A 12,578-nucleotide genomic window follows, 5' to 3' on the forward strand; every position below is an offset into this window, starting at 1 on the left:
AAATGGCACACATAACCGTCCCTTAGATTGACAGTTATGGATAGCTATTGTCTCAACATACCAAAGTTAACACTGTAAAGTATACAGTTTAATTTGCTTTTGAGTTCTTGTGTACAGATGATATTTGTGATGTATACCACAATGCTTCACTCTGCAGATGAAGCCTTGTCAAAATGGAGGAGAATGCACCATCACATTCAATGATTTTAAATGCTCCTGTCTGGCGGAATACACTGGAAAGACCTGCAAAAAACGTGTTTGGTGTATAAGCGGTCCTTGTGTCAATGGTGGCCATTGTGTGGACCTCCCTGATGGATATGAATGTAAGTATATCTGCATCATTTTTTAACTTTTATTTCTTTGGCAATTACAGGGCCTATGGCATATTCACTGCGTTCAGGATGTGTTTGGACCCCTTCATTTGTAAATGATAATTTAGGTATTTTGTATAAAGTAGAGGTCATGACAAAAAACAAGATGAGTATAAATATATTTGCATATTGTAGGCATGCGAACAAAAAAGTGTAAGGCTCCACAAACCACTTTGGGAGTCTCAGGAGTAAACTTTTTTTCAGTAGAATCCAATACAATTGAAGTCATTGCTGTTCTCTTCTTCAGACTAATAAAACAACAGAGAAAAAGTAACATGCCTTCATACTGAATGTGTGGTGTCATCCATGTGTTTGCAAGCCCCGATATTCATATTAGACTCAAAACGGCATCATTTACACCATATACATCAGGTGGGCTCATAGGCTTAAAACACGGTGTAAATGACCGTGTTTTGAGTCTAATATGAATGTCTAGGCTTGTAGACACTTGGATGACAAGTGGTCCGTAAATATTTTATGGCCTCTTTTCAAGTATGTCTCTGATACTGCAGCATGTGTCTTTAGAGAGTGAGAAAAATGACAGATAAAGTCACTCTTGTCAGCTGCTCAAGGCCGTTTCAATATGTACCATAGGGATTTGATTTCGAGCAATATCCATATATATGGGTGGCTGGTAAATAGTGAAAAGTTGCGATACCTCGCAGCCCTAGGTAGAATATGTAAAATAGGTAAGCCCATTTTGGCAGGAATTCCTGTTTAGTGTTGGAATCTCATTTAAACCATTGCAATTTTGGACATACAACCCCTGCCCTCAAATGAGCTTACAATAAAATGATGGATTATTGGGAAGAAAAAGGTTGGTGAAAGCAAGACAGCATGGTAAAACAATGCATAATAATACAATTATTTTTCCATGTTCAAACCTAGGTCTACACAATGCCACATTTGAGAACAATCCTGTGCAATACAGCGCTGGAAGCTCCCTGGCTGAACCTGTCTCTAATATATACATAGAGCTTCGGACTCGATCAGAGAATGCTTTGCTTCTGAGGGCCTCTTGGGGCTCCGACCTGTTTATAGTGGGTCTTCTGAACTCCTCAGTACGAGTAGAAATCCACATTGGCAACAGTGTTGAGACACTGAACTTTACAGGAGTTCGCAGAGTGGCTGACGGGAGCTGGCATCGTGTGAACATCTCAATGGCTGAGAAGGAGCGCAAACCCTCTCCCTGGGTCATCACTGTGGATGGAATTATAGACACCAACAGCTTGCCAGAGCGCACAAAAAGTTTGCAATTTATCAATCACAAGGGAGCCATGCTGGAGATTGCAGAGAGCTTTGCTGGCTGCTTGGGTACAGTTAGAGTTGGTGGAGTCCACCTTCCTTTTACTGATAACTATAATGCCCCACAGCAATCCCAGTTCCATTTCATTGGGAAACCAACGCTTAATTTAGGCTGTACTAGTATCCCTGTTTGTGATTCAAGTCCTTGTCTAAATGGAGCCACATGTGAGGACCTCTTCAATAAATTTGGCTGCGTGTGTGACTCTGGCTGGGAGGGAGATCAGTGTGAGACTGACACTGATGACTGTGCATCTCAGCCCTGTGTTCATGGAACCTGCAAGGACTACTTAACTGGTTTTGAGTGCAATTGCCACCAAGGATATACTGGCAAACTCTGTGATGAGGATCCCAATGATTGTGAACATCACGCTTGTGAACACGGAGGCACCTGTCAGGACGGACCCAATATGTACACCTGTATATGTCCCAAAGACTACAATGGTCCTCTCTGCCAGTGAGCACACACTCATTAATCAGTTTATATGTTTTTACAGACAGCAATACATGCTTTAGTATACAGTGCACAAAGTAATACAAAATTATTTTCCAACAGGTGGGACTATCCCCCATTACAGTGTGGTGAAGATGTTCAGTGTGAAAATGATGGGATCTGCAGTGATGGGCTTTGGGGAGCTACCTGTACATGCATGCCTGGTTTTACAGGCGCCAGGTAAGCTTAGTTTGTACGCTCCTTATGGGAATTTACAAAATATTGGATGATAGAATACCTTGAAAAAGTTCGATTTTTAGGCTTTACCACCAGAAGAGTAGATACATTTCAATTTTATTTTTGAAATGTTGAGAAACATTTGTGCTACTTTTGTTAGTGTGTGTGTGTGTGTGTGTGTGTGTGTGTTTGTGTGTATGTGTGTGTGTGTATGTGTGTAACTATGGATTTTGTATTCTTTTTCTATTTTCCTTCATTTCTTCAATGTTAAAATATCATGTTTTCAAACTACAATATTGAGAAACATTGACAATGTCAGAATCATAGCATGATGGAGGCCCATCATGCAGCTGAATACAAATTTATCATTGTAGTTATGTAATATCTAAATGTTTTGAGACACACAAATAATATTCCATTTAGGGTAGAACCTTTCTAAAATTTGGGAAATAAACAGTCAAAGACTTTTTAGTAGAAAACTGCTAATGGTACAGGTTTGATTTAACTGTATGTCTGCACTTTCCAAGTATTTATATGTTCTGCTAATATGTTATTTGCATTTGACATGTATTTTGTGTCTTGCAGTTGTGAAACAGAGCTTGATGAATGTGAGTCAAATCCTTGTCGAAACGGTGGATCCTGTTTGAATCGGTTCAACATGTTTGTGTGCGAGTGCCCCCCTGGCTACAGTGGTCAAGTGTGCGACACTAGCGTATGTTTACAATTTTTTTTATATCATATGATTACAGTCTTATTAATCATTAATTTGTCAAGAGATTTCACTTTTTATGTGTGGCCTAGCAATATTCTCATTTCTTTTTAATAATAATAATAATTTTATAATAAATAACTTTTACTTTTAAGATTAAGGGCCTGTCCCAATTTTCTGAAACATATAGGGAATTTTCCTCTACTTTTTTTTAGGGTGATCCTGAGTACTATGTTAGAAGGGGTGACATGTAGGACAACACCAGGGCTATTTTGAGGGAGTTGAAACATGACCTTAGGATGCACAAAAAGTCAAACCAAATACGCAGCCCTCATCCCCCTCTACATATGGGGTACAGGCTCTGATTTACACTGCCACAGGTTTACACTGTGGCGTGCTGTCACGACTATTGAACATTGCACAAATGAGTTAAAGCATGCACGAGTTGGACTTTGTTGCCATGTAAAACTTGCAGACCAGACACAGAATGATCATTGTGACGATAATGGATATAAAAACATGTTATTTCCTGTTGGGTGGGCTATAACTAACACAAAATGTTGGCATGTAGATGTCTTCATGCCACCACTCTTATCAAGCATGCATCATTTCGAGAAGCTGGGACAATTTATATTGGAGTTACAACCATTCATTGTTAATGTCGAAGCTTCGAAAGCTGCCATGCTCAATTTTCACAAGGGTAATCAATAATAGAGTAAGGATTGGAGCTGGATGTGGTCAATTTGCTTTGAGATATAAAAAATATGAGTTATATATATTATTATAATTATAATTTGTTATTTAAAACATCTATGCAAAGTTGGATGAGTTTTTATGCAGGCTAAAGCCCTCAAAAGCATTATAGTAAAATGAAAAGTGTGACAGGTAACTTAAAATGCCAGACTTCCGGTCTGCCAGAAAGTAAAAATAAATATGTTTTTTTTAAATTTCAATGTCAGTTGAAGGATCTCACCCCATTTTATTTATATCTAAGCATCTTATACTCTGCCATTTAAGTGTTTCAAGGGTGTTCTGGAGCCCCCTGACCATGCCCAAGCCTATCACCCCACTACTTTGCAATTTTCACGTAGCCCAGTGCTCTGACCCTAATAATAATCCCTATCAAAACTATACGTTTCTTGCACATTTGCTTGATCGGCCCGAATAATATGAATAACATTTTAGTGTAAAAATAATAGTTATCTTGCATCTTCAGTGATAGGGACTGTTCTGGCCCATGCATCATCAGTGATTGGGCTCTAATGATGACATTAAGTCAATGTCTACATCAGTAAGACACAATCAATCTCTATCCTCTGTTTCTCTGCAGAAACAAGCTCACAAAGAAGGCATCTCCTGGCTGGTGGTAGCTATCCCGCTGCTCTGTTTCTCTGTTCTGACGGTGACCATCAGCTTGACCTTCATGGGGCTCACGGCCAGAAAGAAACGCCAGTCGGAGGGTGTATACAGCCCCAGTGCTCAGGAGCTGGCAGGTGCCCGGCTTGAGATGGACAGTATGCTCAAAGTGCCGCCAGAGGAAAGACTCATCTGACAAAAAGGCTGAGAAACCAAGGGTGTTAGAGGCGATACTAGCACTATGAGTTGGTGTGCAGGATAAAATGAAACTTTCATTGAATACCTGGGCTGGTGTGAAGGACAGATATTGTAGGATAATGTCCCCTTTGTATGGCGAAACATTGGTAAAGATCAAGTACTGACAAGTATTGCTCCTCTGTCATTTACTTGAAACAGGCTGGCCCCCAACATTTTCAAACTTTTTAATTGAAATTTTCTATTTGAACTCTGTGTGGAGGATATTTTGAAGAAATACTGTTCTACTTAGCAGACATTGGGCCTCATCATTCACTTAAGAGGAAATTTCTTCTTTAAACCCACCTTTGCAGCTTTTACAAAGATCCTGACACTCTCTGAGTGTAAGTATAAGTACGATTTATAACGCATGGACATGTTGAAGAGGCGAACATGTAAGTGAATCCCTATGTATCGTTTTATAGCCACTGCTGACATGACTTAATATAACAGCTTTTTATGGTTTAAGACCGGTGGTCCACCGTCTTTAAATATTTGTGAATGCATTCCTGACTCTTTAAACTTTCTTTTCAGTTTGTTTGATTTTTGCGTGTGCACACAGCAGCGCAACCTCATGCCCTATTATGGCCATCAGCACGGTGTTGACCTACTCTAATTAGAATTACAGGCATACGCCTTCAATTTACAAAGACAATGGCTTTCATCAATATAAGATCAAAGGTGTGAAAAATTCAGCAGTTTATGAACACGTCATGAATCTGATGTAGAATTTTCTTTTGAACATTCTTAAGAACAAATGTCAGAAAAAACAAAATATCGGTAAATGTGGCCCAATGTGTCTTTCAGAGAGTTAAGAATACTTATGATTGTATTCTAATGCAAAGCGTAGTAGACACAAACATGTACTTCAGTGCATAACTTTAATGCCACGTCAAAAATGTGATGTCATGTGTTTCTCATGGCATTTTTTAACTTGCAGCTTTGACTGGAGCTCTTTTAAACACCTCATCTTCTAATGGCCTCTTCCTCTGCAGTGGATTAACCACACCAACTGGGGAACTGGCTCTATCAAATGTTTACCTTCATTAAACCAACTCCTTTTATCCACATAACAGTAATGGATGGATATTGCATTTATTTGGATTCTGGTTTTCAGATTTTCCTGAAACTGGGTTACAATTTGGAAACTTGACTATTTACCAGCGGGGTGCTGTCAAGGCATGCAAAGTAGGCAGTTCTTAACTGCTAGAGATCAGTTGAAAAATTCCAAAGTGTAAGCAATACTTTATTTTATCAAGAACTGTTATCAACAGCAATTTGTCCCATACAGATTTTTTTAAATACATCCATTAATGCATATTTAAAATGTCAAACAATTTTTTTTTTAATTTGATTTAAGAAGTTACTAGCAACAAAATCTTGAACAGCTGTTTTTGGCTCAACGGTTTGTATATTTATGTTTTTCTGAGTATTAACTATTGTTGGGTTTTGAGAATTATTCTTAACAGCCCACTTTCACAAAGTGAGTATCTAATAATATTTATCTGAGCCTCATCAGTAGCAACCTCAAATTAGTTTTCCAATCAATAACAAACATGTGAAACCCAGGCAAACTCAAGTTTGTTTTCTGGGTGATGAAAACACAATTTTTGTAGGAATTAAGCTTTCAGTATGATCAACATGAAGAAAAGGTTTTTGAATATACAGTTGAAGTATCCACCATAAATAATCAATGATAGGAAAGGATATTAAACACATAACACAGCTTAAGGCTTGGAACTGTTGATTGGGGTCTGTTGAAGTAAAAGTAGCTTGATATTCAAACAAGCTAATAGGTTAATGTAAACGATAAAAGGGCTTAGGAAATCAAATAACAATGCAAAATAGTTACAATTTGATAAGGGTGAATGAATCAAGTACTGTGGTGACGCAAAATAAGTCATTGATAAAGGTGAGATTATCTGAACTTGAAAGACAAGATCCACACGAGCAAAGATGTTTAACATGTGATGTGTGCAATAGATCCCTGAAATCCCTTCATCCTGAAATGGCTCTCAACTTCAAGTGTTGATATAGTTCAATTAAATATTTCAGTATTTGATGGAATCACAATGCACAATATCTGAAAGCACTTTACATAATAAGGTTAAGATAATATTATAGAGTAAACAAACAGTTCACACAACAAGCAATAATAACTGAGTGTGGAGGGAAAAAAACCTTTAACGGGAAGAGACCTCTAACAGAACCAGAATAAATGTGGGCAGCCAGCTGCCTCGACTGGTTAGGGTGAGTGGAGAAAAAAAAGGGGAGAGAAGAGATATGGGTAGAAATAGAGCAAGAAAGAGAGAGAAATAAACTATTTGGATTATATAGTACAGACCAGTTACCATTTTATATGGTGAATTTGGGTAATCTGGGAAATTTTAACTCCAGTCTGGGACAGTTACTTAAATTCTCTAAATGGGGAGATTATACATTCAGACTTCCTGAAGAAAAAAAAAAAAGATAAACTAAAGAGATGTGGCATATGGTCTGCAGCCGTCGGACACGGGTTAATGGTACATACGGTCTCTCCCTGTCTGTTTAAACTAATTGTCTGGTTAGCTAACTAGCACATAATCCCTTAGCTCTCTAGGTTAGAGATGATCCAAATAGCACAGAAGAGCCTGTCCTTTCTTCTGTAGCAATTGGTTTCACCAAACATGTGGAGAAGACAATGGGCTGATCGATGATGATAGTCTCTCATCTGAAAGGTTTTTTTGTTCCCTGAGTCGCCTCAATAGAGTGATGAATTAGTTAATGAATCATCCGCTATTATTATTTTTAATCGCTGTTGATTGAATTTGAAACTTTAATAGAATGTTTTAAATTAATTTTATAATTTCTTTATTTAGGCTAGGGTTCTTCATGAAAAAAGACTTAACATGTTGATATGAATATATAATTTCTTTGAATAATGAACATTTTTTATTTCAGCTTTCTGTAATTTTTTCACAATGCTTAAAACGTGGTTATATTGAGCTTGGCATGCATAAAGCAAGTTGATTTAGTGTTTTTTTTTTTAAGCCTCATCCAAATCACCCAGATTACATATTAAACTGTTCCAGATTCTCTAATTCAGACAGAATTTTCTTTTTTTGACACAAAGAACACTAAAAGCTGTACCAAGGCTCTTCTGGGTATGATATCTCCATTCTTTCTTCTTGTGTGGTTAGAAAACATTTAAAGGATAACAGAAAGGAATAATATGTTGATCCAATATGCAAAACAGATAGAGTAAATCAAGGAAGTCAAAATTGCAAAAAATGTCAGATCACCCAAAGTCACCTTATATGATGTGACTTTATTTTTAAGGGCTTTGTATGTGAGGAGCAAGATTTAAAATTTGGTTCTGAATTTTACATGGAGACAATGCAGGTAAGCTAAAACACAAGTATTATGATCTCTTTTACTTGGATTAGGGTTAGGTATGTGGCTACATTGAAGGCCCTCTTAATTAATTGAGGGGCGGCTGTGGCTGAGGGGTAGAGTGGTCGTCCTCCAACCTGAAGGTTGGCGGTTCGATCCCCAGTCTGATCCATCTGCATGCCGAAGTGTCCTTGGGCAAGATGCTGAACCCTGAATGGCCCCCCCATAGAATAACAAAGTGCTGCGATTAGATGCACTGTATGAATGCATACAGTGCAGGGTGAATGTAAAACTGTACTGTAAAGCGCTTTGAGTGGTCATCAAGACTAGAAAAGCGCTATATAAATACAAAACCATTTACCATCTTAGTTAGCTAGTTGGGATCTCAAACCATGTAAAAAAAAATCTTCAAAAACATTGTATTATCTGGATCTACAGGGATGGATTTGCTTTTTGCACCAAACTCAAGGGGTCATTCATGGAACAGTAGTTTTCGGCACTTCTGCATTTGCTTAATTTTAAGTCCTGGTAGTTGCTGCATTTACTATACTGAACTGTAATTCACATGCCATTGCATTTAAGTCACTTGGGGTTCTACAGAGTGCAGTGATAGACAGAAACAGGTCATTGACATTTTCCTCTGAAATAAAAAACAAACAAACAACTAAACAAACCTAATAAAACATCTCCTTTCCTCCCTCTTCACAGTCATCTATTCCTAATTCAGATACTACCTCTTTCTTCAGGCACTTATAGCACTATAGCCATTTCTTCATTTTCCATAAAGTGGACGAAAGATTCCAAAATTGAATGGAAAGCTTCCGTTTACCTTTGAGGATGTAAGTCATTTTCTCCAGTGAGAGACAGGAAGATGTCGCCTTAAGCCACTTGTCTTATTCTATGCTAGAGATATAAGGCACTTAGCCTGAAGGAAACATATATATTAACTAAAGATTTCCCTTTTTCTTTAATAGGGGTTAGTTGAATATATATTCCTAATATAAATAAAAATATGCAAATCATCCGACCTATTGCATGCAATATCTCACACCAGAACTCTCTTACGTTCCCGCATTCCCACAGGCAGTGAAACAATCCCTTTCTCTTGTTCACTTATTACATGTTTCTGGCTTATTACTGTTGAATTAATGTAATTTGACTGGAGTTATATATATACAGTGCCTTGCAGAAGTATTCACCCCCTTTGGACTTTTCTACATTTTGTCATGGTATAACCACAGATTAAAATTTATTTCATCGTGAGTTTATGTAATGGACCAACACAAAATAGTGCATCATTTGGAAGTGGGGGGAAATATTACATGGATTTCACAATTATTTACAAATAAAAATCTGAAAAGTGTTGAGTGCATATGTATTCACCCCCTTTACTGTGAAACCCCTAACAAAGATCTGGTGCGACCAATTGCATTCACAAGTCACATTTGCAAGTCACATAATTAGTAAATAGGGTCCACCTGTCTGCAATTTAATCTCAGTATAAATACACCTGTTCTGTGACGGACTCAGAGTTTGTTGGAGATCATTACTGAACAAACAGCATCATGAAGACCAAGGAGCTCACCAAACAGGTCAGTGATAAAGTTGTGGAGAAATATGAAGCAGGGTTAGGTTATAAAAAAATATCCAGAGCTTTGAACATCTCTCTGAGCACCATAAAATCCATCATAAGAAAATGGAAAGAATATGGCACAACTGCAAACCTACCAAGAGGAGGCCGTCCACCCAAACTGAAGAGTCGGACAAGGAGAAAATTAATCAGAGAAGCAACCAGGAGGCCCATGGTTACTCTGGAGGAGTTGCAGAGATCCACAGCTGAGGTGGGAGAATCTGTCCACAGGACAACTATTAGTCGTCTACTCCACAAATCTGGCCTTTATGGAAGAGTGGCAAGAAGAAAGCCATTGTTGAAAGGGATCCATAAAAAATCCCGTTTGGAGTTTGCCAGAAGCCATGTGGGGGACACAGCAAACATACAGAACACAACAGAAGGTGCTCTGGTCAGATGAGACCAAAATTGAACTTTTTGGCCTCAATGCAAAACGCTATGTGTGGCGAAAACCCAACACTGCCCATCACCCTGAGCACACCATCCCAACAGTGAAACATGGTGGTGGTAGCATCATGCTGTGGGGATGCTTCTCTTCAGCAGGTACAGGGAAACTGGTCAGAATAGAGGGAAAGATGGATGGAGCCAAATACAGGGAAATCCTTGAAGAAAATCTGATGCAGTCTGCAAAAGACTTGAGACTGGGGCGGAGGTTCATCTTCCAGCAGGACAATGACCCTAAACATACAGCCAGAGCTACAAAGGAATGGTTTGGATTAAAGAATGTTAATGTCTTAAAATGGCCCAGTCAAAGCCCAGACCTCAATCCAATAGAGAATCTATGGCAAGACTTGAAGATTGCGGTTCACAGACGGTCTCCATCCAATCTGACTGAGCTTCATCTTTTTTGCCAAGAAGAATGGACAAACCTTTCCATCTGTAGATGTGCAAAGCTGGTAGAGACATACCCCAAAAGACTTGCAGCTGTAATTGCAGCGAAAGGGGGTTCTACCAAGTATTGACACAGGGGGGTGAATACTTATGCACCCAACAGATGTCAACTTTTTTGTTCTCATTATTGTTTGTGTCACAATAAAATTTATTTTGCACCTCCAAAGTACTATGCATGTTTTGTTGATCAAACGGGAAAAAGTTTATTTAAGTCTATTTGAATTCCAGCTAGTAACAGTACATAATGGGAAAAAGTCCAAGGGGGGTGAATACTTATGCAAGGCACTGTATGTGCATCAGCCACTAGTTAAATTTATAATAGCTGTAATCTTGAGTTGAATGGTTTTTGAGACTGGGCTTTCAGACATACATTGCTCCACTCTTCCAAGGAGATATCTTCCTGTATGTCCTCCTTCAATGCATTCTATCGGCCCATGGAAGATTCAGTAAATCCAGATACCAGTAAATTGTACAATAAGAGGTTTCTCCTACCATGGCAACTACTGGAGATCGCTGTCTCCAAGGTTGACGGAGGAGGGACAGTTAGTTTTTGGCATTTGGTTGTTGCTAAAAATTCACACAAAAATGAAAAAGTTAGTGATCTACATAAATAAGCAAACCAACCTACCCTCCAAACTACTGTTTAGTTAGAGAAATTAGTGAATTCTGCTCTCCTCTCTAACTCATTTAGTTAATTTACTAAGAAAAAATACAGCAAAAACACTACAAAACAGTAATGACAAAATACAGAAACCTTATTGAAATCATTACCAAAAATTATTGAAAAGTGAAATAAATATTATAAATAAAATATAGTTTTTGTTCCACAAGTAAGATAACCTTCAACTTCTATAACCAAGCAACATAAGACTGAATTGCCTAAATACATTAATGATCGAATACATTATTCTTATTTTTGCCCTTATTACTATTATTATTACATATACTACATGAATACAGTAACTGATGATTACCTAGTTTCTAGTTTCATTGTACCTAGAAATCCCACCTTTCACATTTTAGGGAGGCTGCCTAAGATATATCAGCAAACAACAACCTAGTAGAATGAATAGTTATTAGAGCCTAAAATTAAAATTATGCAGTTACTGTTTAAAGCAGGACACTACAGGCAAAAACATAGTTCAGTCAGACATCTCATGTTCCAACATTTATTGCAGCATTACAACAGATTTAGTGTTTGGCGTCTAGGCTCCAACTTAATCACTCCCCCAAATGATTACACAGGAATGATGGGAGTGATGAGCAAATACTTGTAACCCCCCCCCCCCCCCCCCCCATTGGAGCCTACAGGTGGATGCTGGGGTGGTGGCGGGGCTGAAGCAACTGGTGGCAATGATGTATGTCACATGATTGGCGCAGCGCAGCTCGAGTTGCCTGCCAGAACTAGCTCAACGGCGTCGCCACATTTTTTTATGTAGTGGTCCAATTTGAGACTTTTGTCTATTTTGCTTCCATGTCTTCTTTCACTCTGAGGGACAGCAAACTTAGAAAAATATATATTTTTTTTCATCAGTGGATTTCTTCTAAAATCACCAAACAAACTAATCTGCATATTTGAACATAAAATTTAATATGTCAATACTGTCTGAACTCATAAACTGGGGAAGTTCTGAGGTGATATGTTTTTGTTAATTTTGTAATTAAAAAATGTTCTAGCTAACACCTCAATTGCATATTAATGTGGCGATTGTGAAGACATTATTAGACACAAAGTTGACTGTATTCAGTATTATGTAGCCTGAGTGCCCTTACTTATTATATAAGCTTAGTTAACAATATTGGTTCTGTGTTTTAGCTAATTAGCCATAAACTGGAAGCACTAGTCGCTTAGACTTTGGTTTTTCACCACTCAGCTCCACACAAGAGAAAAAAACCCACCACAGCCGGGACAGGAGCTGGGAGGTCGGAGGTTTTGCCTGTCTATGACTGGGAATATGTATGCTTAACACTGTGCAGGAGACATGGAGGGATAGTTGAGAGTAAATTCATTCTCTCGACCTGATATTTTGATATCTTATTCAA

The 12,578-nt window shown here is 38.2% G+C and overlaps 1 protein-coding gene across 1 annotated transcript in view; it reads left to right on the forward strand.

The window, feature by feature from the left end:
* Window positions 1–4,659, forward strand: part of crb2a (crumbs cell polarity complex component 2a) — a 46,621-nt gene extending 41,962 nt beyond the window's left edge. Inside the window, exons 9-13 of the mRNA XM_053411674.1 lie at window positions 158–323; window positions 1,260–2,130; window positions 2,230–2,346; window positions 2,929–3,055; window positions 4,383–4,659. Of these exons, the coding sequence (XP_053267649.1) occupies window positions 158–323; window positions 1,260–2,130; window positions 2,230–2,346; window positions 2,929–3,055; window positions 4,383–4,604 (1,503 nt within the window). The 3' untranslated portion in view covers window positions 4,605–4,659. The remainder of the gene's footprint in view (window positions 1–157; window positions 324–1,259; window positions 2,131–2,229; window positions 2,347–2,928; window positions 3,056–4,382) is intronic.
* The last annotated feature ends 7,919 nt before the right edge of the window (window positions 4,660–12,578 follow it).

The sequence above is a fragment of the Pleuronectes platessa genome, chromosome 19 (genome assembly GCF_947347685.1).
Source record: "Pleuronectes platessa chromosome 19, fPlePla1.1, whole genome shotgun sequence".
Taxonomy (NCBI): Eukaryota; Metazoa; Chordata; class Actinopteri; order Pleuronectiformes; family Pleuronectidae; genus Pleuronectes; species Pleuronectes platessa.